The 22,030-nt window shown below is 43.1% G+C and overlaps 1 protein-coding gene across 5 annotated transcripts in view; it reads left to right on the plus strand.

Moving 5' to 3' along the window:
• Positions 1–22,030, plus strand: part of WLS (Wnt ligand secretion mediator) — a 105,710-nt gene that overhangs the window by 37,017 nt on the left and 46,663 nt on the right. For 3 of the 5 annotated variants that reach the window (XM_019919544.3, XM_019919545.3, XM_073788481.1), the window contains exon 2: positions 261–533. The exons of the other annotated variants lie outside the window; for them this stretch is intronic. In XM_019919544.3, coding sequence (XP_019775103.1) covers positions 261–533 — 273 coding nt within the window. The remainder of the gene's footprint in view (positions 1–260; positions 534–22,030) is intronic. 5 annotated transcript variants of the gene reach the window in all.

Consider the following 22,030-nt stretch of genomic DNA (forward strand, 5'->3'; position numbering starts at 1 on the left):
ACTGAAGAAAACAAATGTATTCTTTCAATAAATAACCGTCACTGAAAACAATGGGAAGGCTCTTGGGGATGCTTTATGATGCCTCTGGAGGTCACTGAAGGATCCTCACCCGGATTTTGGAGATCTCTTGGTATTAATGACCTCAAGTTATAGAAGGTGGTGTGAAAAATGGAGAGAGGACAGTAGTGGAAAGAGTATTAGACAGACATAGGCACTTCCATGGATGATTCTTCTAAAACAGGAAAATATTCTCTTTTCAGCTCCAGGACCCACAACGGCAGTGTCCTACATGTCAGTGAAATGCGTGGATGTCCGTAAAAACCATCACAAGACAAAATGGTTAATGCCTTGGGGACCCAACCAGTGTGACAAGATCCGAGACATTGAGGAAGCGATTCCAAGGGAAATCGAAGCCAATGACATTGTGTTTTCTGTTCACATTCCCCTCCCCTCCATGGAGATGAGTTCTTGGTTCCAGTTCATGCTGTTTATCCTGCAGCTGGACATTGCATTCAAGCTGAACAACCAAATCAGTAAGTGCATTCTCCCCATCCCTCTCCTATCCTGGAGAATTTCTCTCTTCAGGCTTTTCAGAGCCAGTTATAATAACAGTAAAATAAGAGTATTACTAGTGACAATTATCGACTGCTTTCTACTTACTAGACACTTTTCTGAGTACTCTACCTGAATTAACCCATTTAATTCCTAGAGGTAGGTCTTATTTCATTTTACACATAGAAAACTCAGGCATCGGTGAGACTGCCCAAAGTCAGAAGGCTAGAGAATGGAAGAACTGGAATTCAAAGTCAGGTGGCCAGAGCCCTGCCCTAACCAAGTTTCATAACCCCTCTAGTGCCGAGAGGGGACTCATCCTAGTGGAGTGATTTGAGGGTTTCTGAAAGGTTGCATCTTTGCAAATGTCTTTTCTGGCTGGGCTTTGAGTGAAGCCATTGCCTTAGAAAAATATACCTGTCAAAATGGGAACACCAACCCACAAGCACCCATTTTCCCACAAACCGGGTTATTTTTCTAGCTTACTCAGTTGTGATTCAAGACTCTGAGGGCATGAGGCATATAAACATTTTGTGAGGAGATTATTGGGTGATTTTGGAGAGGAAGATCCACTTGTGGCATCTGAGGACAGTACAGGGAATCTGAAATTGAGAAGGAAGAGAACATTTTTTACTGAAGCAGGATCAGGGGTGAGAGTGAAAGAGAAAAAGGTGTGTTGAAGACAGCTCTGCCTAGGGCCTGTCCATGGATTAAAGCACTTTTTCAATTCTAATTTTCCTGTATCAACAATTATCTTGATACACAATCACATTGATTTTACTCTGTTTAGGAGTTGGAGCAGTATATGTGCCTGGTTGACATTTTATCTGGAACAGATTATGCTAAGATAATTTTTCAGAATGTAGAGTTTCCACCCTACCCCTAATTCCTTCAGTCTCTTACCCATTATTTCAAACTGTTTTTGAGTACCCACTACGGCCACATACCAAATTGATGGCTGGACATGTGGTTACATGTGAAGACACTGTCCTTCAAGGGGCTTATAGTTAAGTGGAAATGACAGGCAAATAACAAGTCATTACAGTATAGTGTGCTAGGTGCTGTGACCAAGGTATACCCAGGAGCTGTGGGAGCATAAAGAAAAGGCTTCAGAGCAGAGAAAGGGAAGGCTGCCTTGGTGCGCATACACACACGTGTGTGTGTGTGTGTGTGTGTGTGTGTGTGTGTGTGTGTGTGTGTAGAGGTGAGCAGACATATCTTTGAGGTGAGTGTTAAATAGTGAAAACCCTGACAGAGTTGGGGTGAGGGTGGGTGCAAGTGGAAGAGCACTTTAGGTAGAAGTAATGGCTGATGGGCACATCTGGACCTTCATAACAGCATTCAAGTGGTACTTCCCACATCCCTATTCTCTTGCCTATTGACTTGCTTACTCATTCATTGCTTGCATAACACATTTGTTCATTCAAGCTTTATTAAGTCTCAACCATGTGTTAAGCAGTAGGTACTGAAGATGCAAGATTGAACAAAGCACTAGGGAAGAAGTGGTTGGGAGAAAGATACTTAAACATACCATAAGGAAAGATAAGTGCTATAACGAGAGGAATATGCCATATAATGTGTGAGATTCGGGCAGGAAACTGCCATGAGGTTAAAAACTGAGACTAAAGCTAGTGTATATATCTTGAGGTTTGGGTTTTCATATTCCTAATTCTAAGAATGTATTCAAGAAAAGGAGAATTACAACAGTTGGAGGAGCCATGGTAGGCTGACATCGGTAGGTTAACTGGCTTATTTATGTTTTGGTGTGAAGGTCCAGGACAGAGTTCTCTGTTATCTGGTTGCCTGTTGTGTATTTCAAGAATAATGTTCCCAGACAGACTCCTAGCTCCAAGTATAAAGGAAATGATTTACTCTGTAATAGAAATTAAATAATTGCTCCGTAGTGACTGTATTAGTGCTGGGTATAACAAATTATCCTGAAATTTAGCAGCATACATCAATAAGCATGTAGTATCCCCTCTTTCTCTGGGTCAGGGATCTGGGTACAGCTTAACTTGGGAGTCTCTGGCTGAGCTTCTCTTCTGAGGTTGCAGTCAAGCTGTTGTTCTGGTCTGCAGTCTCATGAGAAGGCTTGAAGGCTCGACTGGGGGAGATCTGCTTCATGTGGTCACTCATGTGGTCGTTGGTAGGCCTTGTTCCATCACCACATAGGCCTTGCCATGGGGCTGTCTTACAGTAGGTCCCCCCCCGCCCCAATAAGGGCAAGTGATGAGAGAGAGGAAGAGAGAGAGAGAGAGAGAGAGAGAAAACGCAGGTGCCTAAGACAGAAGCCACTCAGTCTTAGAAGTGACATCTCATCTCTTCTACTGTATTCTACTGGTTAGAAGTGAACAAGTAAGTCCAGCCCACACTTGAGGGAGATTACGTAGGGCATGAATATCGGGAAATGGACATCATTGAGGACCAATGAGTTGATCAATCAAGCCTATATGATGAAGCCTCCATAAAAACCCAGAAGGAGAGCTTCCAGGTTGGGGAATCAGAATGCTTCCACGTGGCACCATACTGGACCCCAAACTCCATGAGGACAGAAGCTCCTTTGTTAGGGATCTTGCCCTATGTATTTGGACGTTGATTTGTATCTACTTTAATATCTTTTGTAATAAACCTATAATCTAATGAATAAATGGGTTTCTGAGTTCTGTGAGCAGCTCTAGCAAATTAATCAAACCTGAGAAGGGGGTTGTGGGAACCTCTAGTTCGTAGCTACTAGGTTAGAAGTACAGGTAACAACCTGGACTTGGCAGCTGGCGTCTGAAGTCTAAGGAGGGGAGCATGGGATCCTCCAATCTGTAGCCAGTAGGTCAGAAGCGCAGGTAACAACCTGGGCTTGTGATTAGTGTCTGGAGAGAGGGGCAGTTTTGTGCGACTGAGCCCTTAACCTGTGGGATCTGATGATATCTCTGGGTAGATAGTGTCAGAATTGAGTTGAATTGTAGGACACCCTGCTGGCATCAGAATTGTTGGATGTGTGGGAAATTTCACACCCCATCTTTACTGGTGGTCAGAACCTATCACATATCTTAATAACTTCACAGATGAATTGTTTCCCATCAAATATTAATTCTAAACATCAAAAATGCCTATGTTGAGGCTTCCCTGGTGGCGCAGTGGTTGAGAGTCCGCCTGCCGATGCAGGGGACACGGGTCCATGCCCTGGTCCGAGAAGATCCCACATGCCGCGGAGTGGCTGGGCCCGTGAGCCATGGCCGCTGAGCCTGCGCGTCCGGAGCCTGTGCTCCGCAACGGGAGAGGCCACAACAGTGAGAGGCCCACGTACCGCAAAAAAAAAAAAAAAAAAAAAAAAGCCTATGCTGGTAAGGCTTTAACTAAAACATTGCTATATGTAAATGAAATGTGAATGCATCTTATAGTTTTTTTTCCCAAGTACATCTTCAGGTTCCAAAATATATTTTATCTTCATCTAGAAAAAGAGTGGACTAAAGATTCTTTATCTTAGAAACATACTTTAATTTCTTATAACGTGAGGGTCTGCACTTAATAGGGGCACACTAAAAAATTATCTTCCAAGCGGGGGCTACTCTTCGTTGTGGTGTGCGGGCTTCTCATTTATAAGACGTGGTAGGTCTGGGTTTTACCCTGATCCTTATATTAAAGAGTATGTACAGCTGCCGGTTCACTTCTTATATTTTATCATTGTTTGGATGCCTTTCTGACAGCAAGAGATGGGGCAGAAGAAAAAAGATAAGTGTGGTGAACAAGATCCTATTATATGTGGATGGCTTTCTGTTTATCAGAGATTCAGCTCTAGCAATATTACCTCAAATGGAAGGAAAAGTCAGGCCAATCCTGTTTTTTCTTTAAACTTTCCTAGACAGTCTGTGAAATAAGTTTCAGATTTCAAGTAGTAAGAGATTTCACATTTGGACTATGAAATTAAAGTTAGGATTATATGTATATGTGTATATATATATATGTATTCAGAGTTTTCATGTATCTTTGAAGGGTCTTTGAGCAGATAAAATAATCTAAGGACTGTATATTTTAAAGGACAGTCATTTGGTGCTAAATTTTATTCATTTTATTTTCAAATTTATTTATCTATTTTTAAAATTATTTATTTATTTATTTTTGGGTGAGTTGGGTCTTCGTTGCTTCGCGCGGGCTTTCTCTAGTTGCGGCAAACAGGGGCTACTCTTCGTTGCGGTGTGCGGGCTTCTCATTGCAGTGGCTTCTCTTGTTGTAGAGCACCAGCTCTAGGCATCGGGCTCAGTAGTTGTGGCACGTGGGCTCAGTAGTGGTGGCTCTCGGGCTCTAGAGCGCAGGCTCAGTAGTTGTGCTGCATGGGCTTTGTTGCTCCACGACATGTGGGATCTTCCCGGACCAGGGCTTGAACCCGTGTCCCCTGCACTGGCAGGCGGATTCTTAACCACTGCACCACCAGGGAAGCCCTGTTTATTCCTTTTAAACTTTCAAGTTAAGATGATACAGGTTTTGGCTAGGATTTGAAATCTTGACAATCCATCAGAAACTGAATAAGCATTGACATTCACTTTAAAAACTGGTCATTGTTTCATCAACTTCAAGATTTCATCAGACTGATGTTTTTCGGAGGGAAATGATGATATTATAGGGTAATGTATAGTAATAAAAGTGTTTAGAGAATGTGTATATTTTATTTGATCATTGAGAAATACGATATTCCATGCTTATTATTCAATAAAAGTAATCCATACTTGAAAAAGCAATTTTAAACAGAATCCCTCTTCTCATTGTTAAAACATAAACATTTAAAAAACCTACAGTTGTCATTCAGTAATAAGTATGAAAAGTAGTAGCCAGTTCAACTTGTAAATGGTGATAGTTTTAAAACTATAATCTGCAGGATCTGGGAAGGGAAAGCCAGTTGAATAGAATCTAGTTCTAGATGCTTAGAAAGTGGACCTTTCAGTAAATGCCAATTACAGGTGGCCCTCCATATCTCATCCTTGGATAGTGAGGGCCTATTGTACTATGGTACTTTGTATAGGTGACTTGAGCATCCATAGGTTTGGGTATTTGCTGAGGGTTGGGGGTGGAGGGTGGTCCTGGAAACAATGGATAACGAGGGATGACTGTACAAATTCTGAGCAGACCTTTCTGTTGAAATCTATGTTTGGGTCACTGCTGACTTTTACCTAAACATTTCAGAGGCATGGAATTAACGTGTTTGTCAGGGCGCAACCGTGGTGCTTCTATAGAGCTGAAAGAGACAGAGAACTTCAGTTTTTGCTCTGGAGAGTTAGAAAATGGAGGGAGTGTGAGTGGACTAAAAAGTGTCAAAAAAATGTCAACCTAAACATCTGGTGTCTGGATGGTTGAGCATTGAGAAAAATGAATGCTTATCTATGTGATGGGCTTAGATTGTTCCGTAACAGCAAATTCTGTTATTTGAAAATATCCTCTAGAGTGGGTGTATGTCATTTTTTTTAAAGTGTTTTATCAGTCACTTAATTTATGTATGTATTTGTGAAATACAGGTTTGAGTTGGTTAAAATGGTACCCACTTGTAATGGAATGTCGCTCTACTGATTACAACTGCAAGTCACATACTTAGCATAACCTCAGACTCTACATGGGGCTTCTTTTGAGGAACTTGGGTGGAGAGATCAAAGAAGGAGGGTTTTTCTGACATGTCTCTACCCAGCTTTCAAATCTACTGTTGAAATAGAAGCACTGAAATTCTTTGGCAGAAAGCCTCAAGGTGGATTGATCTGTCTTGAGTAGTAAATCTAGGATTTCAGGGGTCTAAAAATCCCTTAGGCTGAAGAAATACTGACAAATGGTGTGAGATGGGGAAAGCCAGAGCGTTTATTCTGTTCTTAGGTAATGAAGTCATTATGTTTTGCTTTGAACCCCGTGCTGTACGCTATAATTGAGTATTGTCTTATTTGCTTGTTTCATTCTTGCAAATGACTACACGTGACGATGGAATTATTTCTATAACAAGTGATTTTTCTTTTCTCAAACTGAAAACATTTCTGTACAACATTTCTAGTAAAAAAAAAAAAAAAAGTAGAATGATATTATTACCCAGTCATTTTTCAAGTTAGATGGCTGAGTGTCCTGAGAGGAAATTGCCTAACTTTTTATGAAATGATTGTGTGCTTCCATTTGTGTATCGATTATAGAATGTTAGTTAGACACCACATGAAGACAGTTAGAATAAAGCAACAATCTGCTGACTGTAAAAAATAAACTGTCATGTTATTTAAAATGATTAGGGGCGAATTTATAGAAGGAAGAAAGACGGAATCCTATTGTGATCTTATTGTTGACCATCAGCAAGAGTCATGCTTCTTAATTCTATTATATTTTGAGATGCCTCTTGGGAAGAGTCCACAAAGAGAGCTTAATGGGGCAGAGGATTCTGTACACCATAAAACTACAACTACTGTGATGGAGCAGACCATTGGTAATATGGTATTCACATAACTGGAATTCCATGCTTCATCAGATAATCCTCTTTAACAAACTATACCGAAGCAAGTCACTGAGAAGAAATCTAATTCTACCCTCCCACTCCCATTCCCCCACCTCCCCTAATAGAGACCTTCTTTGATTCATGACCATGTCACAGTCTCTATAAGAAACATTTCTGATTGGACAGTTTTTATTACAGGCTGGTGACACCAAGATTTTTTAAGTTACCTTTTAAATTTCTTTACCTGCCCCAGAGTCAGTGTGAGCAGAAATAAAAACTTCAAATTTTTCCTCTCCTCTCTCCCCTCCTCCTTAAAAAAAGATAAGCTGAAAAAGCTCAAAACGCACCAGAAAGATGGGGCAGACTTAAATGGAGTGGGGTTTGAGGTGGTGGGTAAAGGTTAAGAGGTTGTCACTATTTGAGAAGGATTTACACGGCCAGTCCTTTTTCTTATGGAGTTGTGTTTCCCCTTCAAACAAAGGCTAGAACCTAGAACTTACAGGCATGACTCAGTCTTACCTACTGACTTGAAACAGAAGGAAACTGAAATCATGGGAGAAGACCATATTTTGTTGATTAACCCAGGATAGTGACTATTAAGGACATCATGTTAGTTTACTCTCATTGATAGATTATCTTTCCCTTTGTGGGAATCATCAGGCACAGCTTTGGAATTAACCATTGTGAACATGTTTATATTGGCAGGAGCGTGGGAACCTTTGGCTTTGTTTGATTTGGGTGTGATGGGTGTAAGCACGTGACTTGGACAGCATCACTATAAAGCTGTCTGGATCTCTATATCTGGCTCAATGGTTTCGTGTTATATATTTCCAAATGAAAAAATCCAGTTGAGAAACAGAGTTGGCCTCTCAAAACCTTCCCAAGATGTTTTATTAATGTTTATAGTTTGCTTATCCAGTCCCTCCCACTTCCTTCCAGTCATTCATTGATTTACCAGTCAATTTAACATTGGAAGCTAGATCGTTTTGGATTGGTCTTTAGTCTTAGCAAAACACTCATCTATGGTGTTGAATAATTTGCAGTAATTGTTACTAAACATCAACTGTGTGATTGCAGACTCTGAGCACTGGAAGATAGGTTAGAGTGCTGCTGGTCTAATTATCTTCAACCAGGAGTCTATGGGTAGGGTTCAAGGGCCACATGAGCCCCTGATACTGTGTGAAATTTTAGTCATATTTACTTATGTGCATTTTGGAAGTAAAAGGGTTTGTGGCTTTTGTCAGGTTTTCAAATGGGTGTTTGGCCCCAAATGTTAAAGAACTAGTCCTTTAGTTTACTAGATGAGGAAACCTTACAATACTTGCCCACTGTAGCACAGCTGGCTGGAGACAGAGCAGGATCTCCTGGTGTATATCAGCCATGTAGGCAGGTGGATGGTACCTAGCAACAAGTAGCTACCGTATACAGGGCAGTGAGCCTTCTGCCAAACAGCGGCCTCTAAGATTCTTGGACAGAAGTTGTGCTGGTCTTTCTAAAATGGTGTATTCTCTCTGGTTTTTTTTTTTTTTTTTTTTTTTCATCTCCCAAGTTCAGGAAATGTAGTGCAGTCTAGAATCTAGACTAGGAGGTAGGCTGGTCCTGTTTATAGTGCCACAGCTGCAGATCACCCATGTGTCTCATTTCCTGCTCTGAGTTTAGAATATAAATGAGGAGATTCTCTTTGCATCCATAACAAGTATATCCTGGTTACTAAAATAAAAGCCTGGTGACATCAATGAAAAATGGGAGCAGCAGAGCCACCAGCGGCAGCAGATTCCTTGTTGGCGCTCCACTATATAGAAGGTGTCTTTGTGCTGTTACCTCCTCTTCTAATTTTGGGTATTTTTGTTAATATTTAAATGCCAGCCAATCACCACATAGCTAATATGAGGTTATTTTGTGGGGAATCATACCTTTATTTTGGGTAACCTAAGAAAATATGAAGTAAAATTATTTTCTGGATGATGCTTTTCAAAGCAAAAGAAAGTTAGATGGGGAAAGAAAATCCTTTGTTAAGCAAAGCAGAATTCTACTTGCAAAGGTGCCAGGGATTCTACAATGGAAAAAACCACTTTCTTCAACATCTACCTACTGTCTACACGCTGATGCTAGAAATGGTTCCAGTTCCTCTTTTGCTTTAGTAAGTTAGTGCTAATGGTATTAGTAGGAGAGGTAGTAGTAATTCTTTAAAGGAAGAAGAGGTTCTGGTTTTTTAATTGTTCTGGTTTAGGTTGTTTCCTAAAGTAATTGTCCAATGAATCTATCTTTCCTGCCCCACTGGTTATTCATATTATGACCACAAAGGAAAGCCCAGGCCTGACCTAACAAGCAAGATTATGTGTTCTTTAAAGGTAAGGGTTGGGGGAAGATTGTAAACATTTAAATTTAGTATCTTCTAAAAAGTTACTGTCAATGTAGAAAAGAGTTTTAATAGTTGAAGTTGTTCAGCAATGAAAAGGCTGTCTCTTCAAGTAGTGAGCAGCCTGTCATTGGTAGTAATCAACCAGAAGCTGGTTGAGGGGGGAATCATAATGATGACCCCAAGTGATAACTTGCATTTGGTGGTGATTTCTTTACAAAGTACTTTTGTACTAGGGGTGCTGGTGGTTGTCTGTGTTGCCAGCCATTTGCTTTGGCCTCATGTCATTTTCCTGCAGAACTTGTCTATCTCTCCTCTCTGAGTGTGGGCTTCCACCGTGCCTGCTGAGTGGGCACCTGGCCACATGATCAGTCCCCCAGCCACAACTGATTGGATTAGGATGGGCCCTTGCCCCAAGGGGGAACAATCAGATTCTCTCTTATAACAAATCGGGATTCACTATTTCTAGGCCCACCTTCATTGGCATTTAAACTGAAAAGTCCTGGGGGCTACCTGGGCAGGAGGTGTTGGAGATGTTGGAGAGAAAAGTTGTTTGGCAGATTGGGAAAATCAGATGCAAAGAGAAAAATGGAGACAAAGGACCATAATTATGGGGTATAATTATGATCAACTGCAAATGATGAATCTCTCTCTGACAGTTTTCTCTTCCTGGTTCTGGTTCCTCAAGCTTGTCAGCACTTTGTGTCCTGAGTTTCTTGAGATACCTTTGTACCAGCTAATTTCTGCTTAAGCTAGCGTGCCTAAAATCCTGTTACTTGCAAACAAATCATCTCTGATTAAGACAACTTTATTTTATTTCATCTGATCATCTTAATAGTTCTTCTCCCTTCTAAAATCAGAGGAAACTGAGGATGAGAGAAGCTAAATGATTTGTCCAAAGTCCCCCAGCTGAGAAATAGAGGGGTTATAAGTGAAAGCAATCTTGGAACTCTAGTGCCTTCATCCCACTGAGTCTATGGCATGAGTCCATCCATAGTGCCCTGGAGAGCCTTCCTGATCTGAGTGGGAAATCATACGAGATGACTCCTAAGGTTCCATCCACTCTACATCTCTTTTGCGGAAGAGTCCATGACTCACTTAAGATTTTTTGGCTCTATAAAAATCTCATGAGTATCCCTTCAGCTTTGTGAATCAGTTACTTCAAAGACCCTTAAGTGTAACCATTTTAAAAGATGCTGCTCAGTGGGGATGGGTGAACTTAGTGTTGAAATGAGTGAGTTTTCTTGTCTTTTATTTTGTTACGTGTTACCTTGTGTTCATTTCTAGTCCTTGGGTAGGCAGACAGGGTTGGTGTACTGGAAGTGTATTTTTAGTCTGACATTAAAAAATGTATCATAGACACCAACACAGGAAACAGTTTTTTAGGTGAGTCAGTATACAAATAACCTCAAAGAGTTTTCATAAAGGGATGGCAGATCTTTTAAATTTAACAGTCCAGTTTCTGAGGCCCCCCTCCCAATGTCCTGCATTCATTTATTGCTTATTTATTGGGCTTCTACTACGTGCTGGCATTTTTTACTCAGGAATTAAGGTATAAAGATAAGTCCTTATCTTTCATAATACAGTTTCAAAAAACATCATGACCCTTCTCTGTTTACTTCTCTCTATCCTGAAAGACTGAATTTTGAGGGAAAGGACTGTATCTTGTTCATCTTTGGGTCCCTAGCACAGCCCCTGGCACAGTAAATACTTGAGATGTAGTCAGAAGAATTAGGTGCTCACTGTCTAGTTCAGAGAGAAAGAAACAAAAAAATCACACTAATGTGTTCAGTGCTAAGTGCCCAGAATATTCTGTGAATACAGAAGGGGAAATGATGAACTAACTGCGAAGATAGTTTTTTAACTGAGTATTGAAGGGTGGAGTCTTAAAGGAGATGTTGGAATTTGTGACTGTCTACTATCTGATGGCAAAGAAACAATCCAAGGGCAGCCTTATTTTGTTCTGGGAAGCCAGAGTTTTGGGGCCAAATCCCCGACCTATCACTTATAAATTATATGACACTTTTGGTAAGTTTGTGAACTTCCTTATACTTTATTTTCTTTAATCAACAGAATAGATATAATAGTAGTACCACCCTTATTAGGATTGTTTTAAGGATGAAACTAGAATAAAATACACGTGAGGCCTCTACATAGTAAGTGTACAGAGTACATGCTCAGTAAAGGTGAGTTATTATTCTTGGACTTGAGCAGAGAGAAGAAACGTGAGTTCTGGAGAGAATATAGTAGCCTAGAAAGGGAGGCAGCAGGGTCAAATGTGCAAAACAAGGACCTGGGTGGATGATGGCCTTAGGCCTTTCATTACTTCAGGACAGTGGTTCTTAACTTTGGATCAAGGACCTTGACCTTGGGAGAAAAATGTGCATAAGCCCCATTCAAATATTTTGTATTCATACTTCAACAGAAGACCTGAAGGTCGTCTGTGGAATTTAGAGGTTTATGAATCTCAAGGTAAGAGTTCCAACTTCATGGTATAGGTAGACCCCATGAGTGCCAAATTTCATGTTGATCACCACCTAAGCAATTGGAGAACACCATAAAATAGAAGTTATGGGAAATTCTCAGCATCCTTAGGAGAATATGTCCACAAGGGATGATTTAATTTTATTTGACTGTAAACATATGCATATGTAAATTAAAATGTTTGGGAATAGAGTAATAAGTCAAGATGCGAGCGGAGGTATGTGGGTGACAAGCTTTTAGAAGTCTGCAAACTGAGATTATAGAAGGTATGTGACTTCTCCAAGGTCATCTGGTTTGCAGCTGAGAAAGGCAGAACTAAGACCCATATTTTTCCACCGTGAAATACTGTGAAATGACGTGTTGTATGCAAAGGACAGTAAATTTACTTGTTAGAAGAATTCTAGATTGGAGAGAAAAGATAAGCTCCTGAAAGATAGAGGGCCAGTCGGTGAGTTGCCTTGATGACCGGGCTAAGAAATTTGGAGTTTGATCCTTGAGAAAAGGAATTGAAAATCACATATTTAGGGCTGAAATGAAATGTGGAATTCAGGATTTGAGACTCATAGCTTGTCCTTTGAATTATACAGCAGCTGGAAATCGAATTTCTTTTTTTTTCCATCTGGACTTCTCGCATGGTGGTCTTCCCGACGGGAGGGCATCTGTGAACTTTTTAATGGGAGAAGTCGTAAAGCTGTGTTAGGGCTGTGTTCGCACAAGGCTGGCTTCCGAGGCAGGTAAAATCGAACTCCCCTTTTTCTTTTCAGTTACAGACACAGCCATTGCTGCCACCACCAGCTGAGTGACTCGGAATCTAGGGGTTGCCAGTAATTGTGGGTTTTAAGTCACAGAGGAGAAAGATAAGAGGCAAGCAAGGCTGGTTTTTTCACAATTAAATGTTGCCTCTCGGGCTTCTCTGTCGGCAGGAATCCAAGAGGTCAGGACCCACCAGCCATATTATTTTTCTCCCTGGCTGCCTGCTGTCATTCTTATCCCCTCCTCATTCATGGGAACGAAGAAAAGGTGGGTTGGAAATAAAAAGCTTGTTCTAGCCTACTTTTTCCTTTACGAAACTTGTCAGAAACAAAGCTTTCCCGTGAAATAGACGGGATCCCTTCTGGTAGCTGGCTTTTCCTGCCAGCAGCACAAAGATATTTTTTGGGGGGGAGAGAAACCATTGTTGAAATGCACTTTTGTCCTTTTATAGTTATGACTTTGTTTTTTCTCAAGGACTGCCATGGACTCTGGTATTTTTGTATTTGTTTCTGTTTAACTCATGTTAGTCAAAATCAAGTTTTTATCCCTGGTTGCTCCAACTCCATTATAAGTGCCCTGAGGGCAGGAATTGTTCTACTGTTCTTTGTTTTTACTGCAGTGCCTCAAAGGTAGAAGGCAGTCAAGCAGCTAGTGGTTTAGTTTTCTGCATTCATGAGATGTTAGAACTAGAAGGACCTTAGTCATCATACGTCCAACTTCAGTATTTAATGAAAGAATACAATGTGTACAGTGACTTACTCCAATTGTACAGCTAATTAGTGGCTTTTCTAGAGCAAGAAACAGGCCTCGTCCCCGAACTCATGACATGATAGGAAAGGCCTGGAGTGGTGGAGGTGGGCAAGCCTGGTTCATAGTTTGCCTCCTTCCCAGTTTCCTCATTTTGAGATGCAGGTGATCATTTACATCTGGCTGGCATCTATGTGCAGCTGAAAATGTCTGCACATAATAGGCACTCAAAAATGTGAGCTTTAGGGCTTCCCTGGTGGTGCAGTGGTTGAGAGTCCGCCTGCCGATGCAGGGGACACGGGTTCGTGCCCCGGTCCGGGAAGATCCCACATGCCGCGGAGCGGCTGGGCCCGTGAGCCATGGCCGCTGAGCCTGCGCGTCCGGAGCCTGTGCTCCGCATCGGGAGAGGCCACAACAGTGAGAGGCCCGTGTACCGCACAAAAAAAAAATATGTGAGCTTTAGAGAATCATTGTTTTATTTCTTTTTAAAATACAAGACTTCCTTTATAAGAAAACACATTTCTTTTTTAAATTTTTATTTTATTTATTTTTTTATGTCTTTAGAATATCCTTTATTATTATTTTTTTAACATCTTTATTGGAGTATAATTGCTTTACAATGGTGTGTTAGTTTCTGCTGTATAACAAAGTGAATCAGTTATACATATACATATGTTCCCATATCTCCTACCTCTTGCGTCTCCCTCCCACCCTCCCTATCCCACTCCTCTAGGTGGTCACAAAGCACGGAGCTGATCTCCCTGTGCTATGCGGCTGCTTCCCACTAGCTAGCTATTTTACGTTTCATAGTGTATATATGTCCATGGCACTCTCTCACTTCATCCCAGCTTACCTTCCCCCTCCCTGTGTCCTCAAGTCCGTTCTCTACATCTGTGTCTTTATTCCCGTCTTGCCCCTAGGTTCTTCAGAACCTTTTTTTTTTTTTTTTAGATTCCACATATATGTGTTAGCATACGGTATTTGTTTTTCTCTTTCTGACTTACTTCACTCTGTATGACAGACTCTAGGGCCACCCACCTCACTACAAATAACTCAATTTCATTTCTTTTTATGGCTGAGTAATATTCCATTGTATATATGTGCCACATCTTCTTTATCCATTCATCTGTTGATGGACACTTAGGTTGTTTCCATGTCCTGGCTATTGTAAATAGTGCTGCAATGAACATTGTGGTACATGACTCTTTTTGAATTACGGTTAAGAAAACACATTTCTGAGATCTCTTTAATGTCAGAAAACGTAGGCCGATTGCTGTTGTGAGAACAACTTAGGAGGGAGAGCAGGTTAATAGGGCTCCTGGTTGGATGCAGCGTAGAATTGCCTACAAGTGGAAACTGGTCCTGCCCACAGATAAGAAAGGCCACAAGTGCAATGCCTTTGCCTGGGTCCCATCAGCCCTCGCTGGAAGGGAGCTGGGTTGCTATGTTCAGCAGTTAGTAAGGGATGCCTGCTGTGCCTGCCTTGCTGAGCAAGAGGCTCGACTGTAGGGGGTGGGAGGGCACGAACGAGAGTCCACGGGCCCAGCTTGCGTCAGGAGTGAGATAAACATAAACGACGGTAGGCGGTGCAGTGGGAGAGGGGAAGGCCAGGGGCTGAGGGAACACAAGAGGCACTAGCACAAGGCACGCAAGAGGACACTGCCCAGGCCTAGTGTTGTTCAGAGGCAAGTTTGTGGAGAGGTGCACAGACAGACCGACAGAGATGAAGGGGGTGCCAACATTACATGATAGGAAAGAGGCTTTCCCAGGAGAGACTGAGGGAGACGGCTGGAGAGGAAGAGCAGAAGAAGGAACCTCCTTTCAGTACTGGTGGCTTTTATTGAGGGAGGGGCCGTTGAGGTCTTCGGGGCCCAACCCAGGGTCCTGGTTTTCTTCTCTCTGTCTCACAGACACACATGCCTTCTCCACCCTCTTTGTGGTGTTGTGAGTCCAACCATCTCCCGGAAGCCTGAGCAGCAGCCCAACATTGTCTCGTTGCTGCCCGGAGGTCAGGGAATGCCCTTGCTGATGATCAAGGGGAGGACCTGCTCTGCAAATAGCACCCCAGTCCCGTGTGCAATAATTCCCCACCTAAGCTGCACGGAGCACATACTCTGTGCAAAGAACACTGGCCTGACTCCAGCAGTGACACAGCTGTTGAAACAGCTTAGTCACCGGGGCGATGGAGGTGGTGTGGCTCGGGAATGCGGGGTGCAGCGATCTGACATTTAGCTGGCTGGCAGCCGCCCTGAGAGCCAGCACAGATCTGTGGGAGAGCTGCAGAGAGAGTCTGCTTCCTGTCCACAAGCATTCCCTTGTTTCTTTTGAAGCCCAACCATAATCCCCTCCCTGGGCAGGACAGACTGGGGAACAAAACGTTTTGGGACCAAGGAGAGGAAAAAAGAAAGGGTGAATTCCTTTGAGACACCTGGTTTCTTTCCCTTAATGATCCATGTTAATTTACTGGATAACTTTTTTTTTTTTTTCCTGCCTCAGGCTAGGCAGAGTGTGATTTAGACTTCCTGAAGGTAGGGTGAGGCAGGGGGAAAGAGCTAATTTATCTAGAAAATGGAGTGACTTTCTTAGCTTTTAAGGTATCCAGGTGATGTAGGAAAAAGTTAAGAAGACAAGTCCTGGCCCTCCTGCCTGATCTTGATTGCATTTCTTCAGCCGTTTCATCTGCCAGAGCTCCTGTCTGAAGGACTCTGGGCAGATCTGGGCACACTACTTCACTGGTTTCATCAGGATTTGAGGAGGACTAATACACTGCCACAGAGTGACCCCATTCCTCTTCCAGCCCTTTGAAGAAGTGACCTTTGTGTTTTCTCTTTATCCTGGACTTCTTCTGCACTGTTTGTTTTGGGAGTTGTTAAGTTAAATTAGCCATCCCTTTCCTCTCCTGGTTACTGTATGAGAATGCAGCTGTCAGTCTGTGAACTCCGCTGTCCTCTATTTTTAGATTCAGTGTGAATGAAGCTCTCTTCTCTAATTGCATTCGGGGGGGGGGGGAGAGAGAGAGGGAGAGAGAGGGAGAGAGAGAGAGGGAGAGAGGGAGAGAGGGAGAGGGAGAGGCAGGTAGATTTTCCTAACCATCACACTGGCTATTATTCTAGATGCTCTGTGCGCTGATGGTGTCCTGGGGAGAAAGCAAAGAAACCCACTGTGTGTTTCCCTCCCTTGGCTGTCAAGTTTGTTTTCACTCCACACTTATGTTGATTATGGTCGAATAGGAAAGAGCAGTGTGGCCACATTTGCTTTCCAGTGTTTTAACACTTGCCAGCTTGGATGGTTCTGATTTCTCTAGCTTTTTTAGGAAAAGATTGGCTCATTGTTGAGTTCAAATTCCTTGGAAAATGGGGAAGGTCCTTCTGGTGACCTTTACTATGAGATGAAATAATCTTAAACATGCTGAAAACTGTGTAAATGCAGCGGGCCACAGTTTCTTCTAGATCTCTCTACCCCTTCCCCCACCTTATCCCAGTCTGCCTTTCACACAGCTGCCAGATCTCTTTGCTTAAACATCCTTCTAAAGAAAATGCTGGGGCTTCTCTGGTGGCACAGTGGTTAAGAATCCGCCTGCCAATGCAGGGGACACAGGTTTGATCCCTGGTCCGGAAGGATCCCACATGCCACAGAGCAACTAAGCCTGTGCGCCACAACTACTGAGCCTGCTCTCTAGAGCCCACGAGCCACAACTACTGAGCCCACGTGCCAAGAGCCCGTGCTCTGCAACTAGAGAAGCCACCGCAATGAGAAGCCCGTGCACGGCAATGAAGAGTAGCCCCCGCTTGCCACAACTAGAGAAAGTCTGCGTGCAGCAACGAAGACTCAACCCAGCCAAAAAAAATAAATAAGTAAAATATTAAAATAAATAAAGAAATAAAATGCAGTGTTCAGAGCACGTTTCTTCTCTTTGTCAGAAAATCCTTTCTCCTCTGTTTGTTTTCTCCACTCCTTTTCCCATTCCCTGCCGTATTGAATTAGTTGATTTCTCTGACTACACTGTCCTATTTTTTGCTTCCGTGACTCTTTAGGCATGTGGCTCCCTCTGCCTATAATTTCTTCTCCTGCTTCCTTACGTAGTGAACTCTTACTCATCCTGTGATTCACAGTTAAACATCATCTCTTCTAGATGAGATAATCTAGAAGATCGTGCATTCTATGCTGCATTTCTTGTCCCCCTACCTAGCACTCTTGACATCTTTGTGCTGACTACAGTCATCCCTCGATACCCCTGGGGGATTGGTTACAGGATCCACCTGAATATCAAAATTCATGGACGCCCAAGTCCTTTATATAAAATGGTGCAGTACGGTCAGCCTTGTATATCTGCAGGTTCTGCGTCTGTATATAGAGGACTGACTGTATATACCTACTTTAGATGTACTACCCACATGAGATAATACTTATTTATGTATATGGCTGCCTTCCCCACCTTACTGTGAACAATCAAGGGCAATGACTTTGCCTTGTATGTCTTTTTCATCCCCACTATTGTGCATAGAAACTAGTAGGTGCTTAAACATATTTGGTGGAGGAAAAAATGAATTGGATTGGATGGTCCATTTAGAATTAGAGGTTTCAGAGGTACATTATTCCATCTCGGTGGCCACACCAGCTGTTATGACATCCTGTTACGAGTTCCTGATGGGCTTCTTTTCTGTCCTGGAAAAATAGGCTTGAGTAGATTACCAGAGACCTGACGTGTTATACCCAAATGGGTGCTGTACAGTTTTTCTTCTCTGAAGTCTCTTGCCAGTAGTTCCACCTATTCTCTTATCCCTATAGACTTGGGCAGGCATGATACACACCTCAAAGACCCATCTTTTTATTGTTTTACTTAAACCTTAAACTCTAGAACAGGTCAGAGGACTATTTGGTTTCTAGTCCCTGTGGCTACATCCTTTCTCCTCCTTTACCCCTACTAGCCCTCTCAAGCGGAACACTACTGCAACCCCATATTATAATTCAGATGGAGAGGGAGGAAGGAGACGGTGCCTCCCTCAGGCTCACTCCCCTTCCACCCAGTCCCGGGAACAGGCATATTGCTCCTTGATGGGACCCTTGGCCAAATTTGAGGAACATCCTTTTTTCTGAGTGTGTGTGTGTGTGTGTGTGTGTGTGTGTGTGTGTGTGTGTGTGTGTGTTGGTGGGGGCGGGTGGGGGAAGAAAGGAAGCAGGCAGTGGGGAAAAGAAAGTGAATGCCACCAGAACACAGCAAACTATAGACTACACACGTTTGTTATAGAGGTGATGGAGTGACAGAGGGAATTTTGGATTGTAGGAATATTTGGAGGAAGAAGAATGATATTCATTAATTTGGCAAATATTTAATGACTATCTGTTTTGTAAAGACATGGGGTGATATAGCTGTGAGCAAAACTGAGGTTGTCCCTGGCTTTCATGAACCTCTCAGTCTAAGTGGGAGGTGGGTAGGGAAAGAGATACAGGTAAATAGGTAGCTGAACTGCAGTAGGATACGTGTTACAGTGCTGGACACACAGGGTATTGTGCGAGCAAGAGGAGGGGCACTTCATCCGTTTTAGTGGGCGAGGGAAGGCGGGAATGAATCTGTAGAATTCTAGAGGATGAGCAGGAGTTGCTCTGGCATGAGTGGGAATGCCAGGCACTATCTGCAGAGTACTGTCTGCAGCCCAGAGGCAAAGAAGCTCTTTTGTAATTCATCCTCTCAAAGGGGACACCTATTAAAAACCTGGTATGCAAGCAGGGACCCCAAGTGCAGTAAGTGTAGGTAACCTTGAGTAGCAGACTTAAAAAAGCAGTCAGCATTTACTGAGTGCTTACTGTATGCCAGGGCTGTGCTGAGTGATTAGCACATTTAGTCCTCACAACCATAGGAGATGGGCATGCTGTTCTCCCCCTTTTATAGAGAGAGAAGTTCAGTGGCTTGCCTACTGTTGTACACCTTGCCTACTTGGCCACCAAGTGGCCAAGGTGGGCCATGATTCCAGGCTGCCTCTCTCCAGAGCCTGAACTCTTACCCATCTTCCAGGCTGGAGGCAGGATGGCGAGGTGACTAGTCTGGGGAGGCAGGAATAGGGAAGAGTTTGCGAGATGAGACCCTGGGATGCTAACCGAGAGTCAGATCTTAGTCTCTTATGCCATTTAAGGAGTTTCAACATTAGACTGAGGGTAATGTAAAGACATTGAAAGTATCTCAGAAATCATCTATCTGGCTACAGTGTGAAACACAGGCATGGGGCATGTGTTTGTGTCATCTAGACCTGAAATGATGGTGACCTTGAACACGGGGAGTGGTGGTGAGGAGAGAGACGGGGATAAATCTGCAAGACTTGATGAGCTGAGAGAATTGACCAGATCTGGTGGTTTGGCTTTCTTTTCTGAACCACAGAAATAAAGCCATCCAGTGGGTAGTGAGCGTGCAGATTTGAAACTTAGGAGAGGAATCTGAACTTGAGAGGTGGCTGGTGTCCCAAGAGCAGATGAGACCCCTCAGGGCAAGTGAGCTGAGTTGGAAGGGGAAGGGGCTATTCTACAACCCAGTGAACACCAGGATGTATTTGTTCTATATTCTGTGGTCCTGCAGATTCATTTGATGCCCCAGCTACTTTTCCAAATGTATAGCCTTTAAGCAGTCCAGTAGGGTGCAATATGCGTGAGTGGATGTTTTCTAACTGCAAAGGGCCTGATGTGTGGAACATTCCCCTATGCCCTAGTCATGTTTCATAGACAGCTTACTTCAATTAGGAGATACTGCTTCAGAATATAGCAAGGGATCATTCTGATGATGCTTAGAAAAATGTCTTCCTACATGTGGAAAATATTTCTCCACAACGCGAATGCTTGACGTGATGGGGGAAAAATGAGAGAGGTGGTGTGAACTAAACTGTTAGGCTGGTTTGCGAAATAATTGTACTCATTCATTTTATAACTGCTTACACGCAGGCCTCTAGGGCATCTTAAGAAAACAGCGGAGACCAAATTTATAATTAGCTGAGTCCATTTTTGCCAGACCTAACGGTGGATATTGGACAGGGTTGGTTTTTTTATTTCCTTAATTGAAAACGTCAAGAAAATACAAGCCAGGTCAGGGAGTTTTTGATCAGGGTAGGAATGCTGGCATAAATAACCCCAGATTATATGTCTGCAGGAGGCTGGGAGGAGGCTGGTCTGCACAGCCTCCTTCTGAGGTTACCCAAACAAACCTGGTGACTGGTAGCTCCCCTATGTAACGTGGGAATGCATGTGAGCATTTTGAAATCTCTTTAATTCTTTCCCAGAACAAGGGCCCAGGGAAATCAAGGTTTCTTAGGGAACTGGAAAGCTTTTGACAACCATAAAATAATTCTTTAATAACTCTTAATGTAACTTGTCCTCCCCCTTTTCCCCTTTATTTCCAGTTAATTGATCAATAATATAACATAACCATCCTAGGACTGGATGGAAAGGGAGTGAGTATTTTTAAGTACCTATATGCCAAGTGGTCCTGTCAACAGCCTTGAGAAGTAGGTCCCACTATTTCTATATTGCAGAGGTGGAAACTAAGACATTTCAGGTCTCTTAGCTAGGAAGACATAAAGATTAAATTGAAAAGCAGATCTGTTTGGCCGCCAAGCTCTTTGTACTATCCTGGCTGGCAAATACCTGTTTCTAAAAGTGTAAGTAAGAAGCACTTTGATTACTTTCTTTCTTTTTCCTCAAGGAAGGCTCATCTTTCATAACTTTAGCCCCTCCTCCCAGGGACCATTCTTACCTTAAGCAGCTGCCCTAGGTTTCTTGAGGTGCTCACACTGTTTTCCTAGCTATTTGTCCCCCCACCGTTTTTGGCTTATGCTAAGGACTGGCTCACCTCTCTGGCCTTCCACTTGTCTTCAGAAAACTGATTGGCAAACACTTTTCTCATGAAGGGCAGGGCGTTTGTTCACCCGCCTCCCCCCCGCGCCCCTGGTACGCGGGCCTCTCACTGTTGTGGCCCCTCCCCTGAGAAGCACAGGCTCTGGACGCGCAGGCTCAGCGGCCATGACTCACGGGCCCAGCCGCTCCGCGGCATGTGGGATCTTCCCGGACCGGGGCACGAACCCGCGTCCCCTGCAACGGCAGGCGGACTCCCAACCACTGCGCCACCAGGGAAGCCCAGGGCAGGGCGTTTTAACTCATACAGAGATAAATGCTTCTTAAGGATATGATTGGTCTATACTTCGCAGTATGGAAAGGCACAGATCTTTCTGCTTGTAATGATACTCTGCAGTCTGGGTCTGCTTCTCCGGAACCCTGGAGTGCAGGTTCCTCACATCAGAGCACTGCTCCCATAACAGGATGGAAATACCGAGTGTGCCTTTCCACACCTCCCTTCCCAGTATTGAGAATGGATTTTCCCTGCAACCAAAATGTGTCTCCAAAGCCATTTGAGAAACGCGAGGCTCCGACAGCCCACAGGATAGCAAAGCTGCTGGTCTTGTTTAGGTGTGGAAAACCATGCATTTCAAATCTATAAATGCCCTATGCTGATATACTTCACAACTTTACCCCATGGAACTGGTATAACCAGCATCCTTGTTTTATAGGGAAGGTTCTCCAGGTGCCAGAGGTAGCCTTGGCCTTCCTGCCATTCTCCCTGGGAGTTCAAATTGGATGCTTTACTTTCATTATCTCTGTGGGGAGGGGAGGGGTGTCATGAGACCAGTGTTTTATTACATGCAACATAGTCA

Source organism: Tursiops truncatus, chromosome 1 (assembly GCF_011762595.2).
Source record: "Tursiops truncatus isolate mTurTru1 chromosome 1, mTurTru1.mat.Y, whole genome shotgun sequence".
Classification (NCBI taxonomy): Eukaryota; Metazoa; Chordata; class Mammalia; order Artiodactyla; family Delphinidae; genus Tursiops; species Tursiops truncatus.